General features: G+C 35.1%; 1 protein-coding gene across 2 annotated transcripts in view; it reads left to right on the top strand.

Moving 5' to 3' along the window:
* Positions 1-20,792, top strand: part of TRAPPC8 (trafficking protein particle complex subunit 8) — an 81,972-nt gene that overhangs the window by 5,796 nt on the left and 55,384 nt on the right. Inside the window, exons 2-9 of one of the 2 annotated variants that reach the window (XM_060613539.3) lie at positions 2,845-3,039; positions 7,036-7,125; positions 8,647-8,821; positions 11,329-11,482; positions 13,998-14,091; positions 15,399-15,655; positions 16,008-16,123; positions 16,817-16,967. In XM_060613539.3, coding sequence (XP_060469522.2) covers positions 2,845-3,039; positions 7,036-7,125; positions 8,647-8,821; positions 11,329-11,482; positions 13,998-14,091; positions 15,399-15,655; positions 16,008-16,123; positions 16,817-16,967 — 1,232 coding nt within the window. Of the gene's footprint in view, positions 1-2,844; positions 3,040-7,035; positions 7,126-8,646; positions 8,822-11,328; positions 11,483-13,997; positions 14,092-15,395; positions 15,656-16,007; positions 16,124-16,816; positions 16,968-20,792 lie in introns of both variants that reach the window. The other variant, XM_060613538.3, reaches the window with a different exon arrangement.

Below are 20,792 nucleotides of genomic sequence, written 5' to 3'. Positions count from 1 at the left end.
AAATACAGGATTATTGGGGACTGTTTCAGAGGCTGGCTGTCACATCTGTTAACTCATTTCTGGATGTATTAGTAGGATTACCTAATAAATGATAAACTCATTCTGAATATGGGCAAAACTAGAATGTCTTTTTTTTTTTTTTTTTTTTTTTTTTTAAGTAACCTCTACCCCAAACGTGTGGCTTAAACTCATGACCTCTGAGACCAGGAGTCATGTGCTTTACAGACTAAGCCAGTCAGGCGACCCTAGAATGTCTTTTTTGTGTTGACACTTTTTTGTGTTGATACTAACAGTAATTAGCCAGTTTAAAATTTTGAGAGACACTTTTATGTTTTTTGACAATTAGAGACCAACTTTAGGGAGAATACTTGTACAGTATTTTCTAAAAGATATCAGAAATGCAGCATAGTATTTTCATGCTTTTCATTTTCTCTATTTCATAGTTAGACCAGCTGGGAAATTTAATTAGGGAAAAAGGCTTGTGTGTGTTTATTTAAATTAGAAAACAAACAATTATTGAAGAATTCAGAGAATTTCCTACTAAGCTTCCCACTACCCAGAACCAACTAATATTAATCTTATTACATTTACATTGTATTTCTTCCTTTTCTTTAAAAAGAAATCAAATATTATACATTTGAGTTTCCCTTTCCTTTCTTCCTTTTTTAATCATAGCCAGTCATAATGGAACTTATATGTATACTTTCTTTTTTTTTAATTAAAAATTTTTTTTATTTTAATTTTTTTAATGTTTATTTTTGAGAGAGCTAGAGAGACAGAGTGTGAGCAGGGGAGGGGCAGAGAGAGAGGGAGACAGATTCCAAAGCAGGCTTCAGGCTTTGAGCTGTTAGCATAGAGCCTGACGTGGGTCTCGAACTCATGAACCGCAAGATCGTGACCTGAGCCAAAGTTGAGCGCTTAACTGACTGAGCCATCCAGGTGCCCCTGCATGTATACTTTCTATACATATATTTATTTTTATAATACAAGTGTACATATTTATGCCATATATAGTATTTTTAAAAGATTATCGTCTTATGTTTGTTAATTAAAACTTGAGAAGTCAACAGAGAGGACACATAGGAAATTTTAGGAAGACATTTGATGTAACTTTATTTTAAAATATGGGCTTCATATAGAGGCTCAGTCAGTGAAGTGTCTGAATCTTGATTTTGGCTCAGATCATGATCTCACGGTTGGTGGGTTTGAGTCCCACGTCTGGCTCCATGCTAACAGTGCGGAACCTGCTTGGGATTCTCTGTCTCCCTGTCTCTGCCCTTTTCCTGCTCTCTCTCTCACACACACACACACACACACTCTCAAAATAAATAAATAAGTAAACTTAAAAAAAAAAAGTTTGATGTAAAGATTCTCCTCTGAGGAAAAAAAGTGTTTTTTTTTTTTAATGGGTAGGTATCCAAAGCCAGTTTTCCAGTTTGCCTCTTATTTAAAAATGATGATCCATGCTGTACTTGAATGTGTGTGATACCTGCTGCTTTCATTTTTTCTTAAGCACCTAACTATATAGTTATGTATATGTCAGGTTTGGTGCTCAGTGCTTTTCACTTAATTGTCTCATCTAACGATATCTCATCTAAATTCTTAAAGTAACCCTTTGAAGAAGGCATTAATTACATGTTATAGATGAGGAAATTGAAGCATAGAAAAGTTGAAAAGTTTTTAGGATAACATGTGGTGGGCTAGGATTTAAAGTAAAGTCTGACTTTAAAAGTTGAGTCCAGGGGCGCCTGGGTGGCCCAGTCGGTTAAGCGTCTGACTTCAGCTCAGGTCATGATCTCGCGGTTCATGAGTTCAAGCCCCGCGTCGGGCATCTGTGCTGATGGCTCAGAGCCTGGAGCCTGTTTCAGATTCTGTGTCTCCCTCTCTCTCTGACCCTCCCCCGTTCATACTCTGTTTCTCTCTGTCTCAAAAATAAATAAACGTTAAAAAATAAATAAATAAAAGTTGAGTCCTTAATGTAATGGACTGCTTTTAATACTATTATGGAAACTAATGATCTTCTTTGATTATATTTATGTGAAAAGAATATGTTCACATTTCCTGCTGTGCACTGTGGACACCGTCTTGTTACAGTCCCCTGCAAACCTATCCCCTGACCTAAAGTTCTGAAACACTGGTTATAAATCCTGTCGCCTTGGCAAGGCCTATAGCAGGGTGGAGTCAGGGTTTTGGGGTGGGGGAAGGGATCTGGGCATTTTCTTCTTGTTTTTTTTTTAAAGTAGACTTTCTTTTTTAGAGCAGACTTTCTTTTTTAGGTTCATAGTGAAGTTGAGCAGAGAATACAGAGTTTGCATATACCTTATGTTCCAGAACATAGCCTTACTACTATCAACATCTTTCTCCGGGGTGGGCACTGAGTTTTGTGATGGTAGAATAGGGCTGAGAATGCAGGCAGTATACTAGGAGAAGCAGAGGAAACCCACATGCAGCACTTAATTCCCCTTTCTTCCCCTTTACTATTTTCAGCATTGCTACTACAGATCTCACAGGTCACACTGCCTGGGGATTGCCCTTAGGGTGAGTGAGAATTAGGGATTTGATATAGATGGGGATTGGTTCCTGGCAACTCCAGAAAATAGGGGGAAGGAAAGGACCTACAAATAGCAAAGTTGTGAGTAGTAGCATTGAGGGAGAAGGTTAGACTCTACCTAGCCCTCTTGGTATATAAGTAAGTCAGTTGTGTTGTACTTCTGGAAGACTTCCACTTGGAATTCCTGGTTTTTGATTTGTGCATTCTTTTTGTAAACTATTAACCCAATTGCTTATTGTTGGATTGTTATTGTGTAGGATTAATTTCAAGTTTTTTTCCTTTTTTTTTTAAAGTACATATGAGAGATCCTAATAATCAACTTCACATAATCAAAAATCTGAAGATAGCAGTAAGCAACATTATCACCCAACCACCTCAACCCGGAGCCATTCGGAAGCTTTTGAATGATGTTGTTTCTGGCAGTCAGCCTGCGGAAGGATTAGTAGCTAATGTGATTACAGCAGGAGATTATGACCTCAACATCAGTGGTATGTAGTAAGTTTTATTACTACTATTTAAATGAAATTTTCTTTTGTTAGAAAAAGTAATTCTGTATCTTGGAAATCATTCAATATTTAAATGCCTACTGGGTGCTAGAGCCTGGGAATACAGTATTGTAAAAAACCAATCCTTGCTTTTACAGAGATTATAGTCAAGTAGGCAGCCAACTATGAATTACATCATTTCATTTTATTTTTTTATAATGAAAATGTTTTTATAGTTCTAATTGTAAAGTTAATAGAAGGCTCCATGAGGACAGGAACTTTGGCTCTTTATTTTCTTTCCAGTACTTAAAGTAATGCCTAAAACTTATGCATGATAAATCTAGAGTGAAAGAACTAGCAGTAGATAAAAAGCAATATATTCTTTTGTGACATAAGTGATACTAAAATAAAAAGAATTACGTTTATTTTACTTTTTATCCTACTTGGTGTTAAGTTGAAGACATTTTTCTAATATATGAGTAAATATTTAATTTTTTGTAAGAGCTTATTTTTTAATTTTTTATTAAAAAGATTGTTTTTAATGTTTATTTTATTTTTGAGAGAGAGAGACAGAGCATGAGCGGGGAGGAGCAGAGAGAGAGGGAGACACAGAATCCGAAGCAGGCTCCAGGCTCTGAGCTGTCAGCAAAGAGCCCAACGCGGGGCTCGAACTCACAGACTGCAAGATCATGACCTGAGCCGAAGTTGGATGCATAACTGAGCCACCTAGGAGGCGCTCCCCCAATTGCCTTTTTAAAAAGCAAACTTGCTTAGAGTTCTTTGTATCTCTTCCTAGTCTTTTAAACTTCCAATAGCCTCTTGATAAGATTTCATGATTGACATTAATTTATCAGATAATCTGTTTATCAGGATCTCCTTCCTGAAGTTTTCTCTCTGCATTCTTAGTGAGGAATGATATCATCTGTCAGTGGGGGAGAAAATTTGGTTCTCAGTGGTGCAAAAATCCTAGATATTACAATGGTTTGTGACTCTCCAAAGGACCATGGTACATAAATAGGTGCACGGTACATGTATGTATCTGTGAAGACTAATTAGAAATGTCTAAAAGGCTCATAGGGGAGATTACAAAATAAAAGTTGCAAAACACTGTTCTGCTGCACGTTGGACTAGTTACTTTTCAAGGTCTGTTCCACAGCTGTCAGCCTGGGGATTTCCTTCCTTTCTCTTCTCTGTAGACTCTCAGTTTTATCTTTTTTGGTATATTTTCTTAATTTGGTGAAGGACATCTCCAGTAGCTTCCTGAGAAAGGTCACTTGGAAGGTAAAGTTTTTGAGCCAATTAATGTCTGAAAATGCTTTTAGCTTTTATATTTGATAGTTTGGCTATATATATTGTTAGAAATAATTTCCTTCAGATTTATTCCACTTTCAGTTTCTGGTATTGCTGTAAAGAAGCTGGATGACATTAGGATACCTATCCCCTCATTCCCTCCAGCCTTCAGAAGCTTTTAGAGCCTCTTTATCTCTGTTTTGAAGTTTCATTTTGGGCCTCATTTAACTTTTTTTTTTCACTCGTGTATCAGCAGCCCCTTTTGATAATTTGGGCATACATACTCTTTTATTAAAAAAAATTTTTTTTAATGATTTATTATTTTTGAGAGAGAGAGAGAGAAACAGAAACAGAGCATGAGCAGGGGAGGGGTGGAGAGAGAGAGGGAGACACAGAATCCGAAGCAGGGTCCAGGCTGTCAGCTGTCAGCGCAGCCCTATGCAGGCGGGGCTCGAACCAGCAGTGAGATCATGACCTGAGCCGAAGTTGGCCGCCCAACTGACTGAGCCACCCAGGTGCCCTGGGCATACATACTCTTAAACTTGACAAATTTTTTTATACTGTTTCTTGGTTAATTTCTTCCTCATTGTTTTTCCCTGTTCTTTCTGGAACTACTTGTTAATTGGATGTAGAACTTCTCAGTTGCTCCTTTAGTGTTCTTTCCTTTTTTTATAAATATTGTTCATTTACAGCTCTGTGTCTTTTTGTTTTACTTTCTGGGTGATATCTTTATCTCTGGCTTTATTTTCCTAACCTCCCGTTGAAATTTTAATGTTTATTGTGTGTGTATGTGGTTTGTTTTTTTTTTTTTTTTGAAACTTTGCCTTGCTCTCTTTGTTTTCCTATTTGTACTGGGCAATTCTTGTGTCATGTGGTATTTTAATTCAGGAAATTAATAAATTGTTGTTGGCTTCTTTTAGTATTTAAGTTTTCTTTTATCCTGTGTTTTCCTCTCATTTGTATTACTTTTTTCAGTTTGTTTTGGTCACTTTTTCACATTGGAAACTTTTCTCACATATCTGCTGAGCCCGTGGCATTATTTTCTATTTCAAACTGAGAATTAAAAGCCCCGCTGGGCATAATAAACTCTTGTTATCTAGTGGACTTCTGTACTGGGTGGTGAGGCTGTGAATAGGCTTTAGAGTTGCCCAATACTTATGGTTCTTTTATTTGGGGCCATTTCATTTCTCCAGAGAAAGATGCTCAAGTCTGATGTCTGACTATCTGTAAAATGGGGGGGGGGGGGGGGCTGTTTTATGACTGTTTGTTTTTTAACAGTCTATTAAAGTAGTTTGGTAGATAGAGAACATCATTTCCCCAAGTCTGTGAAGATTCCTTCCTATTTAACCAAATTTTCATTATCTTTTATTTTCTTGTCCTTGGTGCTGAGTGAAAATACATACTAATTTTCTAGCTAGACTGATTTTGACTGATTTTGGGGGAAGATATAGGTTATTGGTTGGTTAGAAAGAAAATGGGTTATAACATTGGCTAGTATTGTCATTTATTCTCCAATTTTTGTCACTTTTCATATAGATTATGGTATTTCTAAGAAAGCTTTTCCTCTCATATAGCAATGAACATGAAATTGTTACATTGATAGCCCTCCTAAACAATATATGGGTTATTCTCATAAAGTATTTGTTGGAATTAAAATTTTATATATTTATATATGGCACCAGGTTAGATACTACTATTTGGCCAAGATTGAATGGTTTTTTTTCCCCTTTACCTTCCAGTTGGTTAATGTAGTATTATAGTGTGAACAAAGTATATTAGGTTTTTCAGTGATTGAGGTGAAAGGTTTGGTAGTCGGCATAAATAGCTAGGAATAGAATGTCCTTTAGTAAAACTGTGATTTATATAATCTGTTTAAACCTTGTGAAATGACCTGTCTAATGACTTAACTGTAAGTTAGTTTAAAAACAAATAAAGAATAATTGTAAAATGCTTAGCATGGAGCAAGAGAGGTTTGACATTTTAAGAATTACATTATATACATTTATAAAAATGTGAAAACACACCTCCTTATATTTGATTACAAGGTAAATATACTTTGAAATTTCATTTAAAGAAGTTTTGTTATTGTCATACTCAAGTAATCAAATTATAAAGTAGATGTTGTCAACCTTACCACTGTTGACATTCTGAGCTACATAATTCTTTTTTGTGGGGAGCTGTCTTCTGTTCATTGTAGGATGTTTTGCACTGTTCTGGACGTATTTGCCTAGAAGTCAGTAGCACACAACCCCATCCCTACTGTGACAACCCAAAGTATCTCCAGACATTGCCAAATATTTCCTGGAGGTCAAAATCACTGTTGGTTAAGAAACCATTGTTTTGAAATGATGTTTATGAAGAGCAGAGGAGCACAAAACTTTAGTTTCAGAATCTTTTTACTCATGTAGGTAATATTTAAAGGATTAACAGGTAAGTAGGTTGTGGATCATTGTGTAGGTTTAGGAATAAGTCAGTTTTATTTTTGCAAATGTATATTCCTATATTTGAATATATTTGTGTGTATGGCACAGACACTAATTTTAAAGCAGAGGTAGAAAATGCTTGTTTATGTCTTTAAGTACAAGTGAAAAATGCTTATTTACTGTTGGGAATCTTTCACACCTTTTAGGAGTATGGACTTGACATTTTTTTTGTTGTAAATTGATTCTGTTGAGGAATTTTAACTGTTGTATATCTTGTTTATTTTAGCTACCACTCCATGGTTTGAGTCTTACAGAGAGACCTTTCTTCAGTCGATGCCAGCATCAGATCATGAATTTCTGAACCACTATTTAGCATGTATCCTTTGACCTTTGTGTTTTCTTTTTTCTTTAATTTATTTTTATTTTTTGACAGAGAGCGCACTAGTACACAAGTAGGGAAGGGACAGAGGGAGAAGGAGGGAGAGAATCTTAAGCAGGTTCCTCCCTTAGTGCAGAGCCCGAAGCAGGGCTTGATCTAACGACGGTGAGATCTTGACCCAAACTGAAATCAAGGGTTAGATACTTAGCCGACTGAGCCACCCGGGTGCCTGACCTTTGTGTTTTCTTTCCTTTCCTTTTTTTTTTTTTTTTTTTTTTTTTTTAAATTTTTTAACGTTTATTTATTATTGAGAGATAGAGAGAGCATGAATGTGGGAGGGGCAGAGAGAGGGGGAGACACAGAATCCAAAGCAGGCTCCAGGCTCTGAGCTGTCAGCACAGAGCCTGATACAGGGCTTGAACTCACAAATCATGAGGTCATGACCTGAGCCGAAGTCGGACACTTAACTGACTGAGCCACCTGGGCGCCCCCTGACCTTTGTATTTTCTTAAAATCAAATGTTTTGGAAATTAGTAATCTCAGAAATAGTTCTATGAAGGCAAATTTTTAATTTTTTTTTTAATGTATATTTCTGAGAAAGAGAGTGCAAGCGGGAGAAGGGCAGAGAGAGAGAGGGAGACACAGAATCTGAAGCAGGCTCCAAGCTCTGGGCTGTCAGCACAGAGCCCAACGCGGGGCTCAAAGTCACAGACTGCGAGGTCATGACCTGAGCTGAAGTCAGACCCTTAACCAACTGAGCTACCCAGGTGTCCCCTATGAAGGCAAATTTTTTGAGAGGACATGGGAGAATAGAAAAATTATTTTTCATTGATGATGCTTCAGGTTTTTGTAACTGTTGTTTTTGTTAAATGACATCCTAGACAAGACTGGTTTTAATAAATTAATTTTTATTACAGAGTAAGAATGCTGATGGCTTACTTACTGTTTTTCTTTTTTCTCCAGCTCAAATATTTCATGTTTAGTAAGTTTCTGAACCAAAGAGTAAATGTGAACTGTCATTGTTAACTGCTTTTGCTGATTGCCTCAAGATTAGTTTCTTATGCAAGATCTCATATATAAAAGCAGTTTTCCATTATTTTAGTAACCTGTTTTATAGCTGTTAACCTCTTTTGATGCTTATGACTTTTTAGTTTTCTTAATGAGGTTGCAGAGAAAGTTAAGAGGTAGGATAGAGTATGAAGCCGCAGTGAGATGGAATGGAGAGGAGCAAGATTCAGCAGAATTGTTCATTGTGTTGATGTGTAACTTTGATATTGTCCATTTTTATGTTCATGGATTTCCTTATATATGTAAATGACCTAAAAGCCATTGTCAAAAAAGTATTTGAGATTTAAAACCTTGAGTTATTTGGAAATGCTGGAGAAATTATTTTGTGTTTGCAGTGAAAATCTATGAAATCAGATTTTTTAGCTTAGAAAATTTCCTCAAAGTTTATTTTAATAGGATAATATGTATCATTTAGTGATAAGTGATAATTACCTTAATATGGTTTACAAGGTATGTTGGTAGCATCATCTAGTGAAGCTGAACCTGTGGAACAGTTTTCAAAGTTATCACAAGAACAGCATCGAATTCAGCACAACAGTGACTATTCCTACCCCAAGTGGTTTATACCAAATACACTTAAATATTATGTACTTTTACATGATGTAAGTGCAGGAGATGAACAGAGGTAAGCTTTATTTTTTTAACTAAAAATGTTTCCCTGTTATATGATTAGATATTAGTTTGCATGTTTTATTTAAATTTTAGATGTATTTTTTTATCTAAGAAAGTAAAAATACTAATAAAACATTTAACTATATCTTTGTTATGTTCAACAGCTAAGTTATTTTATGTTAGATTTCATATGCTTATCCAAACTTTGCTTTCAATATATATCTGTTACTACAATCTTTGTACCAAAGTGCCTGCCATTTTACACTTGTAGGTCTTAGCTGTTATTTCTTACTTTCTCATTTTTTTTCTTTTCTCAGTTTTCCTTTTAACTTTTCACTTCTTGACTTTTTTTAAGGGCATTTCTGTTTCCACTCTTTACCCTATTGTCACTTTGTATTTTTAGCCTTGATGTTTTCATAGTCTCAAAAACATGCAGACATTTCTTTATTTTCTCTACTCTTCTCCTCTTTCTTTCTTTCTTTCTGTCTTTCTGTCTTCCTTCCTTCCTTCCTTCCTTCCTTCCTTCGTTTCTTTCTGTCTGTCTTTCTTTCTGTCTTTCCTTCTGAGAATGGGCACAGCGTGAGCGAAGGGCAGAGAGAGAGAGAAGCGGGCCTCACCTGGGGCTCGAACTCACCTTGAAGCAGGGTTTTGTGCTCCCCTTATGCTCACCTGAAGTGGTGCTCGAGCTCACCCAAAGCGGGACTTGAACTCAGAAACTATGAGATCATGACTTGAGCTGAAGTCAGATGCTTAGTGACTGAGCCACCCAGGTGTCCCCAGACATTTCTTACATGTCCTTTAATATTCATTATTAGTGATTTGCCGTAGTCCTTTTATCTTTGGAACAAACGATTAACTTATCTTTAAAAATATAGTAAGTTCTTAAAAAATAAGATAACATAAAAAGCAATTTCATTTTTATGATTTTGGAGTTTATTTTGACTTTTGATTTGGGATGTGGGTCAAATTAATTTTTTGTTTAAAATTGTCAGTCTGATAAATCAGTGCCATTTAGGATATACAAATAATCATTTCTTGCCATTGTTTTGAGCACATATCATTATCTTTTAAATAAATTTTCCTTTTATGTATTTATTATTTTAATTAATTTATTTGAAAGATTTTATTTTTAAGTAGTCTCTACACCCAACGTGGGGCTTGAACTTACAACCCCAATGTCAAGAGTTGTATGCTCCACTGACTGAACTAGCTAGGCACCCCATAAATTTTCCTTTATAACCAAAGAACTTTTCTGAGGAATAATTAATATTTAGGATTTTTTCTGAAATCATAAACAGTCTGTAGCCTGTGGATGAAGTATACTATGTAAATAGAAATAATTCGAACTGGCTATTAAAATTAGTTTCTATCTATAGAATATGATATGTATCCTTCATATTGAAGGGTCGTAACTAGGATATTTAAGTGGTAATTCAGGTATTAGATCAGTGGTTCATATCTTTAGCAGTATCACTGATAAAGTGAGCAGTTTATTTTATTGTACTTGAGTGTATATACACATACATATACTTATATCTGCTTGTATACATTTATAACTTTTATTAATCCAGCCTTAATTTTATAGTGTGTAAATATGATTTGGTAGTCTGGCAGGCATGTTACTTGTATAGTATTATCTTGCATTTATATATAATACAAAATTTTTTGTTCCCCCCCCCACCCCCCCAGATGGCTGATTGACTTAAAAAGATACCATTTAAATTAGGTTAGCCCTATGTACTAAAATTTCAGTTTTCATTAGAATATGCTGTTTGCTTCCTAGGCTGTGTTATCACTTGAATTATTTTTTCACCTACCAGCTAGCATAGCTTAGTTAACTTAAACTATGGCAATAAAACTACTTTTTATTGCATCTAAGATGTAACTCTGGATTCAGCTATTATAAATTTTGCAAGAAAAAAGGGTGGATTTCATGTAATAAATAAGTCAGCTGCTCTTCTTGAGTTTTCTTTCCTTTTCTGTCTTTGAACTGTGTCCCTTTGAAGACAGCTAAGGGAAGGATAAACTGTAGCAGTGAAAGATGTTTTGTAAGTTTTGGGGTGCTATACTTTTCTGTTTCGGCGCTTACGTTTTTTGATAAATGTTTGTTTTCTCAGATGGAATTTCCAAAAGCTTCTTCCCTAAAGCCTGGTACTTACAGTTGAAAGAGTTCTTGATCTAGAAGTTTGAAGCCATTCTTTGGAAATTTACAGTGCACATGAGTAAATGGAAGGCTTGGAGGTGGTCTGCTGGTTTTGTTTACTGTAGTTCAACTAGTTTGACCACCAGAATGGTCTCTTTGACCGTTGAAGCACATTTTGTTAACTCTGCTTTAAGGTGATATCCAAGCTAGCTAAATTTCAGTTAGGATCATGATCTTTGTTTTAATTTTTTTACTATTTTATATCTGATTTTCTGTTCTGCCTTTTTTGGGGATTATTTTTGCATTATTTTAATATCTGTTATTGCCTAAGGTATGCTCTCCATTTACTACAAACTTTTTTCCATTTTTTATTTTAGAGCTGAATCAATTTATGAAGAAATGAAACAGAAATATGGAACTCAGGGTTGCTATTTACTTAAAATTAATTCTCGAACATCTAATCGAGCATCAGATGAACAGATACCAGATCCTTGGAGTCAGTATCTTCAGAAAAATAGTATTCAAAACCAGGTATATGTAAAAAACAACCATGAAGCAAACCACAAAAGCTGTATTTCAGTTTTATGACATAATGGCATCATTGTAGAATTTTTTAAGTCTTCATTTAACTAGTAGAATTGTTTATTTATTTTGTGGAATCTAGCTAGTTCTGATCTATCAGCATGTGAGCTCTTAATTCAGTGGTTTAAAACTGTTTTTAACTAACACATAATCCCTTATATGTATTCCATTCAGGTATATAATATCCGTATTAATTGATCTTTTCTTAAAAAAATGAAAAGTGAATTACATAAGAATTGAATGAGATTGGCTAGACATGTAGAGAATAGAAGTTTTTACTTGTACATATAATTCCTTATGAATGCTTACAGTCAATTCTTTATTATCCACATGCTCTGGGGTTGCCTTCCTTCATTTTCAACATGCTGTTCTTATGGCCACCTTTTGGAGCTCATACTTTTTAGGTGGGTGGGCTTTTTTCCCTAACTTTCCTTTGATTTCCTTTCCTTCTGAATTTTCAGGAAGTGTTATTTCTTCCTAATTTTCTCCTTTCTTAATCTAGAGTCCTAGTCTAATGTTAATTGCCTATTAGTTGAAGTGGGTAGGTATAAGGTTTCATGGTCTGTTGAACTTCTAAGATAGAATTGTATGCCACTTGGTAGTAGTCAAATGTGAAGTTCCCATGTTTAGTTCAGATAATCAGGAGTTGACTTTTCTGTGTGTGTGTGTGTAGAAGGGGGATTTTGTAAGTAAATGAAAATATAGTTGTGTTCTGTACATTTGAATTACATTGGGTACTCTGTGATATTCTTTTTAAAATAACAATTATAAAGTTTGTAATTTTTGATGTCTTAATATAAATATTGTTTAATAATCTGTTTGCCTTATTTTTCTATCTGATATATGGAATTTTTGGTCCAAATATAGTGTTATACTGATATTTACTCACTTTAAGAAAATGCTGGGAAAAAGTGAGAAAAAAGAAAAACCAGTTGCATATGAAGGAGTTTTATTAAAAAAAATGGTCTTTCAGGGCCACACTCAGAATAGGGGCAATATTGAAAAATGGAATTTATTATTATTTTTAGTGTTTATTTGAGAAAGGGTGTGTGAGCAAGCAGGGGACGGGCAGTGAGAGAGAGAGGGAGAGAGAGAATCCCAAGCAGGCTCCATACTGTCAGTGCTGAGCCCGATGTGGGGCTGAATCTTACAAACTGTGACATCATGACCTGAGCTGAAATTAAGAGTCAGATGTTTAACTAAGTGAGCCACCCAGGTGCCCCCCAAAAATGGAATTTAGAGTCCAATCATTCTAAGGAAGGGAAACATAAGTCAAATTGACCAGTTTGAGAACTTTTAAAGAAGACAGAGGTATCAGAAATTCTATAGCTAGATAGCCAGGATTGGAGGATAGCTTTTTTATTTTTTATTATTTTTATTTTTTATTTTGAGAGAGCAAGCAGGGGAGAGGGGCAGAGAGCAAGAGAGAGAGAGAGAGAGACACTCTCAAGCAGGTTCTACATGGAGCCTGATACAGGGCTCAATCCCATGACTGTGAGATTTTGACCTGAACAAAAATCAGTAGTCGGACGCTTAACAGATTGAGTCATCCAGGCACTCCTGGAGGATAGTTTTAAAGCTTATCAAACCTAACCTCTAATCTATTTTAATTTCCTTTACCTGTGAATAACCTCATCTAGTACTCTCTTCATGTCTGAACAGCTGGAGGATCAACCAAAAATTATGTCCCTTAGCTTATACTCCTTGGTCCTTTGGGACCAGTTTTTCATTAAGTCACCTTTCAAAATATAGAAGGATAGTTTTTGTGTCCCCTTCTGTATTTACCAGGCTAAATATAACCACTTTTTTCAACTCTTTCTTGAGTGGCAGTTTCTTGTCCTGATCGCTTTTATCTTATAAAGTACTAGTTTGTAATTTCCCTCAAAGCATGACACTCAGAATAATACCTCAAATTATTGCTCTCGCAGAGTAGTCTGGGTATTTTTAAGTTTGTTTTGTGACTGAGAAACCAGAGCCTTTGTACAAATAAACACTGCATTGGATATATTTCTAATGCACTGTGATATATTCAGAATTTACTCCAACCTGTTAACACATGTCCATAACCCAGGAGATTTCATACCATCCTCTTATTTTCCCCTGCCTGACTCTAGTAGTCCTTCTCTCTTGGCATTTATTTCTTACTTCAGACAACTCTGCAGGTATTCATGTACTTATTACATATAAACAGGTAAACTGAGGTAGAGATCATTTGAATTCAGAAGAATTAGGATAGTAGATTGAACGTGAAAGGGCGTTTAAGGAATATAGTAGATGTGGATTAGAATGGTAAAATATATGAAAGAAATTAAGAATTTGGATGACTAAAAAGAAAGTGTCTTGCTAAAACAAATAAATGAGGCTTATAGTCAGCAGAAAAACCACAGTTGTTGATGGATTTGGTGATATCTTAAACATGATTAATTAACTAACTGCTAATGCTTTTTTTATTTTATTTTGATAGGAATCATATGAAGATGGCCCTTGTACTATAACTTCAAATAAGAATTCTGATAGTAACTTGCTTTCATTGGATGGATTAGATAACGAAGTCAAAGGTCTTGATATACTTTCTCTAAGTTTCTCTTTTAGTTGAAAATCTGCACTGTTGTCAAAGCATGCTAATCTTCATAGATAAAAGATGGGGGAAATTTTCATAATAAAAATAAAATGGGCTTCTCCTTTGAAGAGTTTTTTGAGTCATTTGAGTTTGACGTTTTTTGACATTTAAAAATTTGTTTACCGAGAGTAATATATACTATTTCTTTTAAAAATTTTTTAGGAGGCAAGGGGAAAGATACTGTGTGCAGCATTAATTATTCCCAAAGTTGACATGATTTTGAGAGCTTTATTTCTGTATTTTAAATTACAGTTGTTTTCTTTTAATTTTTTTTTTTTTTAACTTTTATTTATTTTTGAGACAGAGAGAGACAGAGCATGAATGGGGGAGGGTCAGAGTGAGAGGGAGACACAGAATCTGAAACAGGCTCCAGGCTCTGAGCGGTCAGCACAGAGCTTGATGCGGGGCTCGAACTCACGGACTGCGAGATCATGACCTGAGCTGAAGTCAGGCGCTTAACTGACTGAGCCACCCAGGCGCCCCTAAATTACAGTTTTTGATGGTGATAGTTCTACAAATGTTTTTTAAAATTTTTTAATGTTTAATTTTGAGAGAGAGAGTGCACGAGCAGAGGAGGGTGGAGAGAGAGGGAGACACAGAATCCAAAGTAGGCTCTAGGCTCTGAGCTGTCTGCACAGAGCTTGACAACGGGACTCAAACTTACAAACCTTGAGATTATGACCTGAGCCGAAGTCAGATGCTCGACAGACTGAGCTACCCAGGCGTCCCTCTAAAATTGTTTTGTTAAAATTTTTGTTATTGCTTAGTTGTGTTATTTAAATTTATTCGTTATATTATTTTAACACTGTAATTTTCTTCATTTATTTATATGAATCTAATTTTTTTTAAGTTTGAGAGGAAGAGCATATGCATTCACATGCCAGCCAGGGGTGGGGAGAGGGAGGCGCAGAGAGAGAGGTGGGAGAGAATCCCAAGCAGGCTCTGTGCTGTCCAAACCCTGAGATCACGCCCTGAGTTGAAATGAAGAATTGGATGCTTAACTGGCTGGGCCACCCAGGCTCCCCTATTTAAAATCTTTAAATTGCTATTACATGTAACAAATATTAACTCAAGTCCTGTAGTTTTAGGAGGGAAAATGTTAATGTTATTGTATCTTAGACTTCTGAGATATACAGAAAGATGAAGGGTTCCAACATTCTTTTTTTTTTTCTTTAGCAGTATGGTAGTAATATCACAATTTTCTGTTGCATTCTGAAAGTAAAAGAAAGATCTGTTTTTCAGTAGATGGCTTACCAAATAACTTTAGAGCTCACCCACTTCAGTTGGACTCATCCAGTGACGCTTCTAACAGCATTGATGGCCCAGATCATGTAAAATCTGCTTCATCATTACATGAAACAAAGAAAGCAAATACTGGAATTATTCATGGTGCATGTTTAACCCTTACTGATCATGATAGAATTCGACAGTTTATACAAGAGTTCACTTTTCGGGGCCTTTTGCCACATATAGAGAAAACAATTCGGCAATTAAATGATCAGGTAAGATTTAATTGTTCGGATTAGTACTTTTAAATTTTCAGTAAAGAGTAAATTTGGGAATATAGTAGTATAAGTTATTTAAAGTACTTGAAGTTGTTTTGTTTTTTTTTTTAAGATAGACTAATGCCAGTATTTATTGGCATCACTGTCAGTGATGAAATTCTCTTAAATCCTAGAAGATACTTATTTACATTAGCGATTTTGCCAGCATATTGGACAATTTTCTTTAAATCAGTGTTGTTAAAATGAATATTTGCTCACTGTTAAAGCTTTTTAGTTATTTAGAATATATTGTATGTAAAAGTAAAATACTAAATCTCATATTTGTAACGTATACTCTTTTTTTTGGTAGCTAATATCAAGAAAAGGTTTAAGTCGATCTCTATTTTCTGCAACTAAAAAATGGTTTAGTGGCAGTAAAGTTCCAGAAAAAAGCATTAATGAGCTGAAAAATACATCTGGATTGCTGTGAGTAAAATATTATTGTTTTTGTTTTTCCTCTGTTTAACTCTGATTGGTGTGTGACTGTGTGATGTCCTGCAAAAAATGATCTCTTTAGTTTTTTAGTTTCATATTGGTTAAAACTTCAGTAGATAAGAACAGTGACTATAAGTTAATTATATTAAAAAATGTTTTTAAACCATTAGGGAATTGGGTATCTAAAAATAAATAACAATGGAGAAAGTCCCTTACTATGGGTTTCTTTCCCTATTTGTAAAAAGATGGAATTAGAACAAATATTCATTAATAACTCATCTAAATAAAATATTGTGGTCTAGTGGTTCTGAGCCATGGCATATATCTAGAAAATTTTGTTTCAAGGGAAAATAAAGTTCATTTTGGGTTTTTATGTTTTTTGTGGTTGTATGTATAGTGAGTTACCTAGAATTGACCATTTGCCTCATAATTTGACCATGGAAAAATTTCTTGCCTCTTGTTGAGAAGTTCTCAGTATAGGGCTATAAATTATATAAATATAAATGCTTCCAAATGTCTTTGAGAAATGACAGTCTCCCACTGGAGACAGAATTCTTGTTGAATCAGATTAGTTTTCCTAATATTTTAGACTCAGTTGTCTAGCTTGTTAGACATTTTATAATATTTGATGGTTCAGGGGTTATAAATTACAAATTCCTTTCTTAATTCATTTTATATTTATAGGTATCCGCCGGAAGCACCAGAGCTTCAAATCCGAAAAATGGCTGACTTATGCTTTTTGGTGCAGCATTATGATTTGGCTTATAGTTGCTATCATACTGCAAAGAAAGATTTTCTTAATGATCAAGCAATGCTTTATGCAGCTGGTGCATTGGTTGGTATTCTGTAATATTACAATTTCTTATTTCTACTGTCATAAATGATTTAGAAATCTCTCTTTATGAAATGGAAAACAAAAAACCTAGAGATAAAGTTGTACTCAAAGAGGACATAATGCTTTATGGGTTTTGAATTAGTTTATGCTGAATTGATGGATTTTCCTCAAACTGGTTTAAACGTGGTCAGATATAATGGTTGATGTCTTAGCTTTGTCTAGTACCTTCTAATTTTTGTGCATGCTTTCAAAATTTAATTTGAGTTTCTGTTATTATATTGAGTAAATTTTTTTTAGCAGATGCTTTTAGATCTACTGAAAAATATTTTAAAATTGCTTAAATGTTTTTTTCTGATGTAAGACTATACATTGGTTAAGAACATGTACTTTGGTGTGAGACAAACTGCCATCTTAGGCATGTATTGAACATCTCTAAGCCTCAGTTTTTTCGCCTGTATAGTGTGAACCCTTACGGCATAGGGTTGGATGAAGAGGTATAAGGGCATGTGATGTGCCTAGCACACTGCCTTGTATGTTATAAGCTGTCAGTAAGCATCAGCTATGTTAGTTTTTATAATTGATATGTAAACCTTGGTGTGTCAGAGATTTATTTTGAAAGGGAGAGAGAGTGAGCATGAGCAGGGGAGGGGCAGAGAGAGAGAGAATCCCAAGCAGGCTGTCAGTGCAGAACCAGATGCGGGGCTCAGACCCACAAATTGCGACATCATGACCTGAGCCGAAACCCAGAGTCGGACGCTTAACTGACTGAGCCACCCAGGCATCCCCAGAGAGAATTTAATATACTTGTTGCCTTATAACATTTTCATGTTCTTTTAAAGTTGTCGTATGTATATGCGTAATTTGCTTTCTGTGTGTAGAAAAGAGTAAAATCAGCACTGTTGCATTCTACATAATCACTTTAAAACTATGTAAGCTTGTAAACAAAGTGCGAAGAACAAAAAAGTATGAGAATAAATATTTCATTGGGAATTATCATGTAGGCGCTTGTTAGTAATTGCCACTTATTTTGCATTTATTTTAATATTATGTGTGTGTAAAACTAAAATAGGCAAGTTAAAAATGTAAAGCTAAAATTGCAAAATTATATTACTTTTCCTTTTCACTTCTGTAATTTTAAATGTTTACTTTTGAGAGAGAGAGCATGAGCAGAGAGGTGCAGAGAGAGAGAGGGACAGAGGATCTGCAGCGGGCTCTGCATTGACAGCAGAGAGCCTGATGTGGGGCTCAAACTCATGAACTCTGAGATCATGACCTGAGTGAAGTTGGATGCTAAACCGACTGAGCTACCCAGGTGCCCTTGTAATGTTAAAAAAAACATTTTTTTTTAAGTTTCTTTATTTCTGAGAGAGAGAGAGAGAGAGAGAGTGCGAGCATGAGCGGGAGAGGAGCAGAGAGAGGGAGACACAGAATCCAAAGCAGGCTCCAGGCTCTGAGCTGTCAGCACAGAGCCTGACGCAGGGCTCGAATTAGCAAACTGTGAGATCATGACCTGAGCCAAAGTCGGACGCTTAACCGATGGAGCCACCCAGGCACCCCTTTTTTAAAAAAAAAAAAAAAAAAAAAATTTTTAAAGTTTCTTTATTTCTGAGAGAGCGAAAAAAATATTTATTTATTTTGAGAGAGAGAGAGAGAGAGAGGGAAAGAGAGAGAGAGAGAGAGAGAGGGAAAGAGAGAGAGAGAGAGAGAGAGAGAGAGAGAGAGAGAGAGAGAATTCCAACCAGGCTCTGTGCTGACAGTGCAGGCTCAATTCCATGAACTGTGAGATCATGACCTGAGCCAAAATCATGAGTCAGATGCTTAATTGACTGATCCACCCAGGTGCCCCTTCCTGTAATATTTTTAATGAAAAACATCTAACTTTTGAAAACCTTGTTCAGGAACTTAAAATATGCTATCTTTATAAATTGAAGTGTTTGAAAACTTACATGAATTGTCCTTGGCCAGACATTCTGTAATCTTTTATTATAGTCATCTAAAATGACGACTATATGGATATGAAATAATAAATAATGTTATTTCATAAATATAACATATTTATGAATTGATAAAATTTTACATTATGTACTTGCTAATGCATTGCTTGTATTTAGGTAGGTCTTTATAAAGGTATGGCAAAAAAATGTCAGTGGTTTTATGGTGTGTAAGCTTTTTCATTTTTATCTATAATCTGATAAATACTGTATTTAAGGCATTTAGGTGGTGGTATTAATAGCAACTATATGAGAAAAAACAGTTTAGCAATGGAAAATAAAGGTATATCTGCTATAACATAATATATGTATACCTGAAAATCCTTGTAGTCTATAAAACTGTCCTAAAAATAATAGGCCATGGAGAAAAATTGGGTCGGGAAGTCTTCTCAAAACCTATGTATGTATCTTTGAAAACAAAGTACAAATAAGAACACAAAATTTGTACCTTGAGAGATGATATATGTAATCTAGTGAGGCTGCTCCATCATGCCTAGAAGTTACTTAAAGGCATTAAAAAACACACACACACAAAACCAGTATATCAGTACTGGCTGGGAGAAGAAGAGCTCCTAATCCGTTATGGTGCCATGATGGGGAGCGTGGAGGGAAGTGAAGCTGTCTTGAGCCAAGAACTGTGCATTTACACTGGGCATGTACTTCTCTAGAGAGAGAGTCAGTGAGCACCAAAACTCAGGCATTCGTTTTCTGTAAAATACAGATAAAGGGAGCTCCTGCTTGTGCAACAGCTGAGCTTAGGGCTTGCTCCTTTCGTGCTGAAGGTTATAATTTTATATTTGCTATTTTTGATCCCCTTGCCCAAGAAAAATTGTTTATAAATGAATACAAATTTTATTTGTGTTGATACCACTTTCCTATTTACCATTCACATATTTAGCTAATTGATAAGGTCAAAATATGTTGTAGTAGAACAGACTATATTGCTTGCCTTTTTAGCTGAAAATTGTAGAAGGTATTTAGTTATGCTATCTTTAAAATTAAGTATCATAGCAAAACCAGTAATAGGAATTCTTAATACTGTTTTTTTGTAGTTCAGTTATATAACTACCTTAACTAACTGAAGGGTAAGTAGATCACTGTGGTTCTTGATGAAAATTTTTGTAAAAAGTATTGATCTGTTATTGATGACTATAAGAAATGATTTAATGGTTTGATATAATAGCTGGGGGTGATCATTCTGAATGTTCTCACCAGATCTGTAAAAATTATGTCGGTTTTGTTTGAATGTATATTGATTTAATACTTGCAGAATTAGAAAATAACTTAGAATTTGGGGGCATATTTTTCTCACAGGATTTTTTCTTAGTACCCTTTAATATATTTAATATATATTGTTTGTATGTAGTAAATAGGTATTTTGTACAATATAGTATTATACCATATGTTCAATGCATATTTGCGTTTTTGTATAATATAGAAGCATATGTGTATTCATTACATTAGTTAAAATATAAAGTAGTTAAGAAACCATGTTTCAGAGCTGTAGTATACTTTGTCACATGGGTATAATGCTTTTTCTTTAAGTTTATTTATATTTAGAGAGAGGGAGGGAGAGAGAGAGAGACAGAGAGAGAGAGACAGAGAAAGAGAGAAAACAGGGGAGGGGCAGAGAAAGAAGAGGGAGAATCCCAAGCAGGCTCTGCACTGTCAGTGCAAAGCCCTACGTGGGGCTCAAACTCACAAACCGAGATCATGACCTGAGCTAAAATCAAGAGTCAGACACTTAACCTAATTGACTGAGCCACCCAGGTGCCCCTGGATATAATGTATTTTCATTCAGCTTTTTCAGTAAATTTTGGAGCAAACACTGCTG

Source organism: Panthera onca, chromosome D3 (assembly GCF_046562875.1).
Source record: "Panthera onca isolate mPanOnc1 chromosome D3, mPanOnc1 haplotype 2, whole genome shotgun sequence".
In the NCBI taxonomy this organism is placed as follows: Eukaryota; Metazoa; Chordata; class Mammalia; order Carnivora; family Felidae; genus Panthera; species Panthera onca.
The sequence above is the reverse complement of the archived record's forward strand: the minus strand, read 5'-3'. Positions and strand labels throughout refer to the sequence as shown.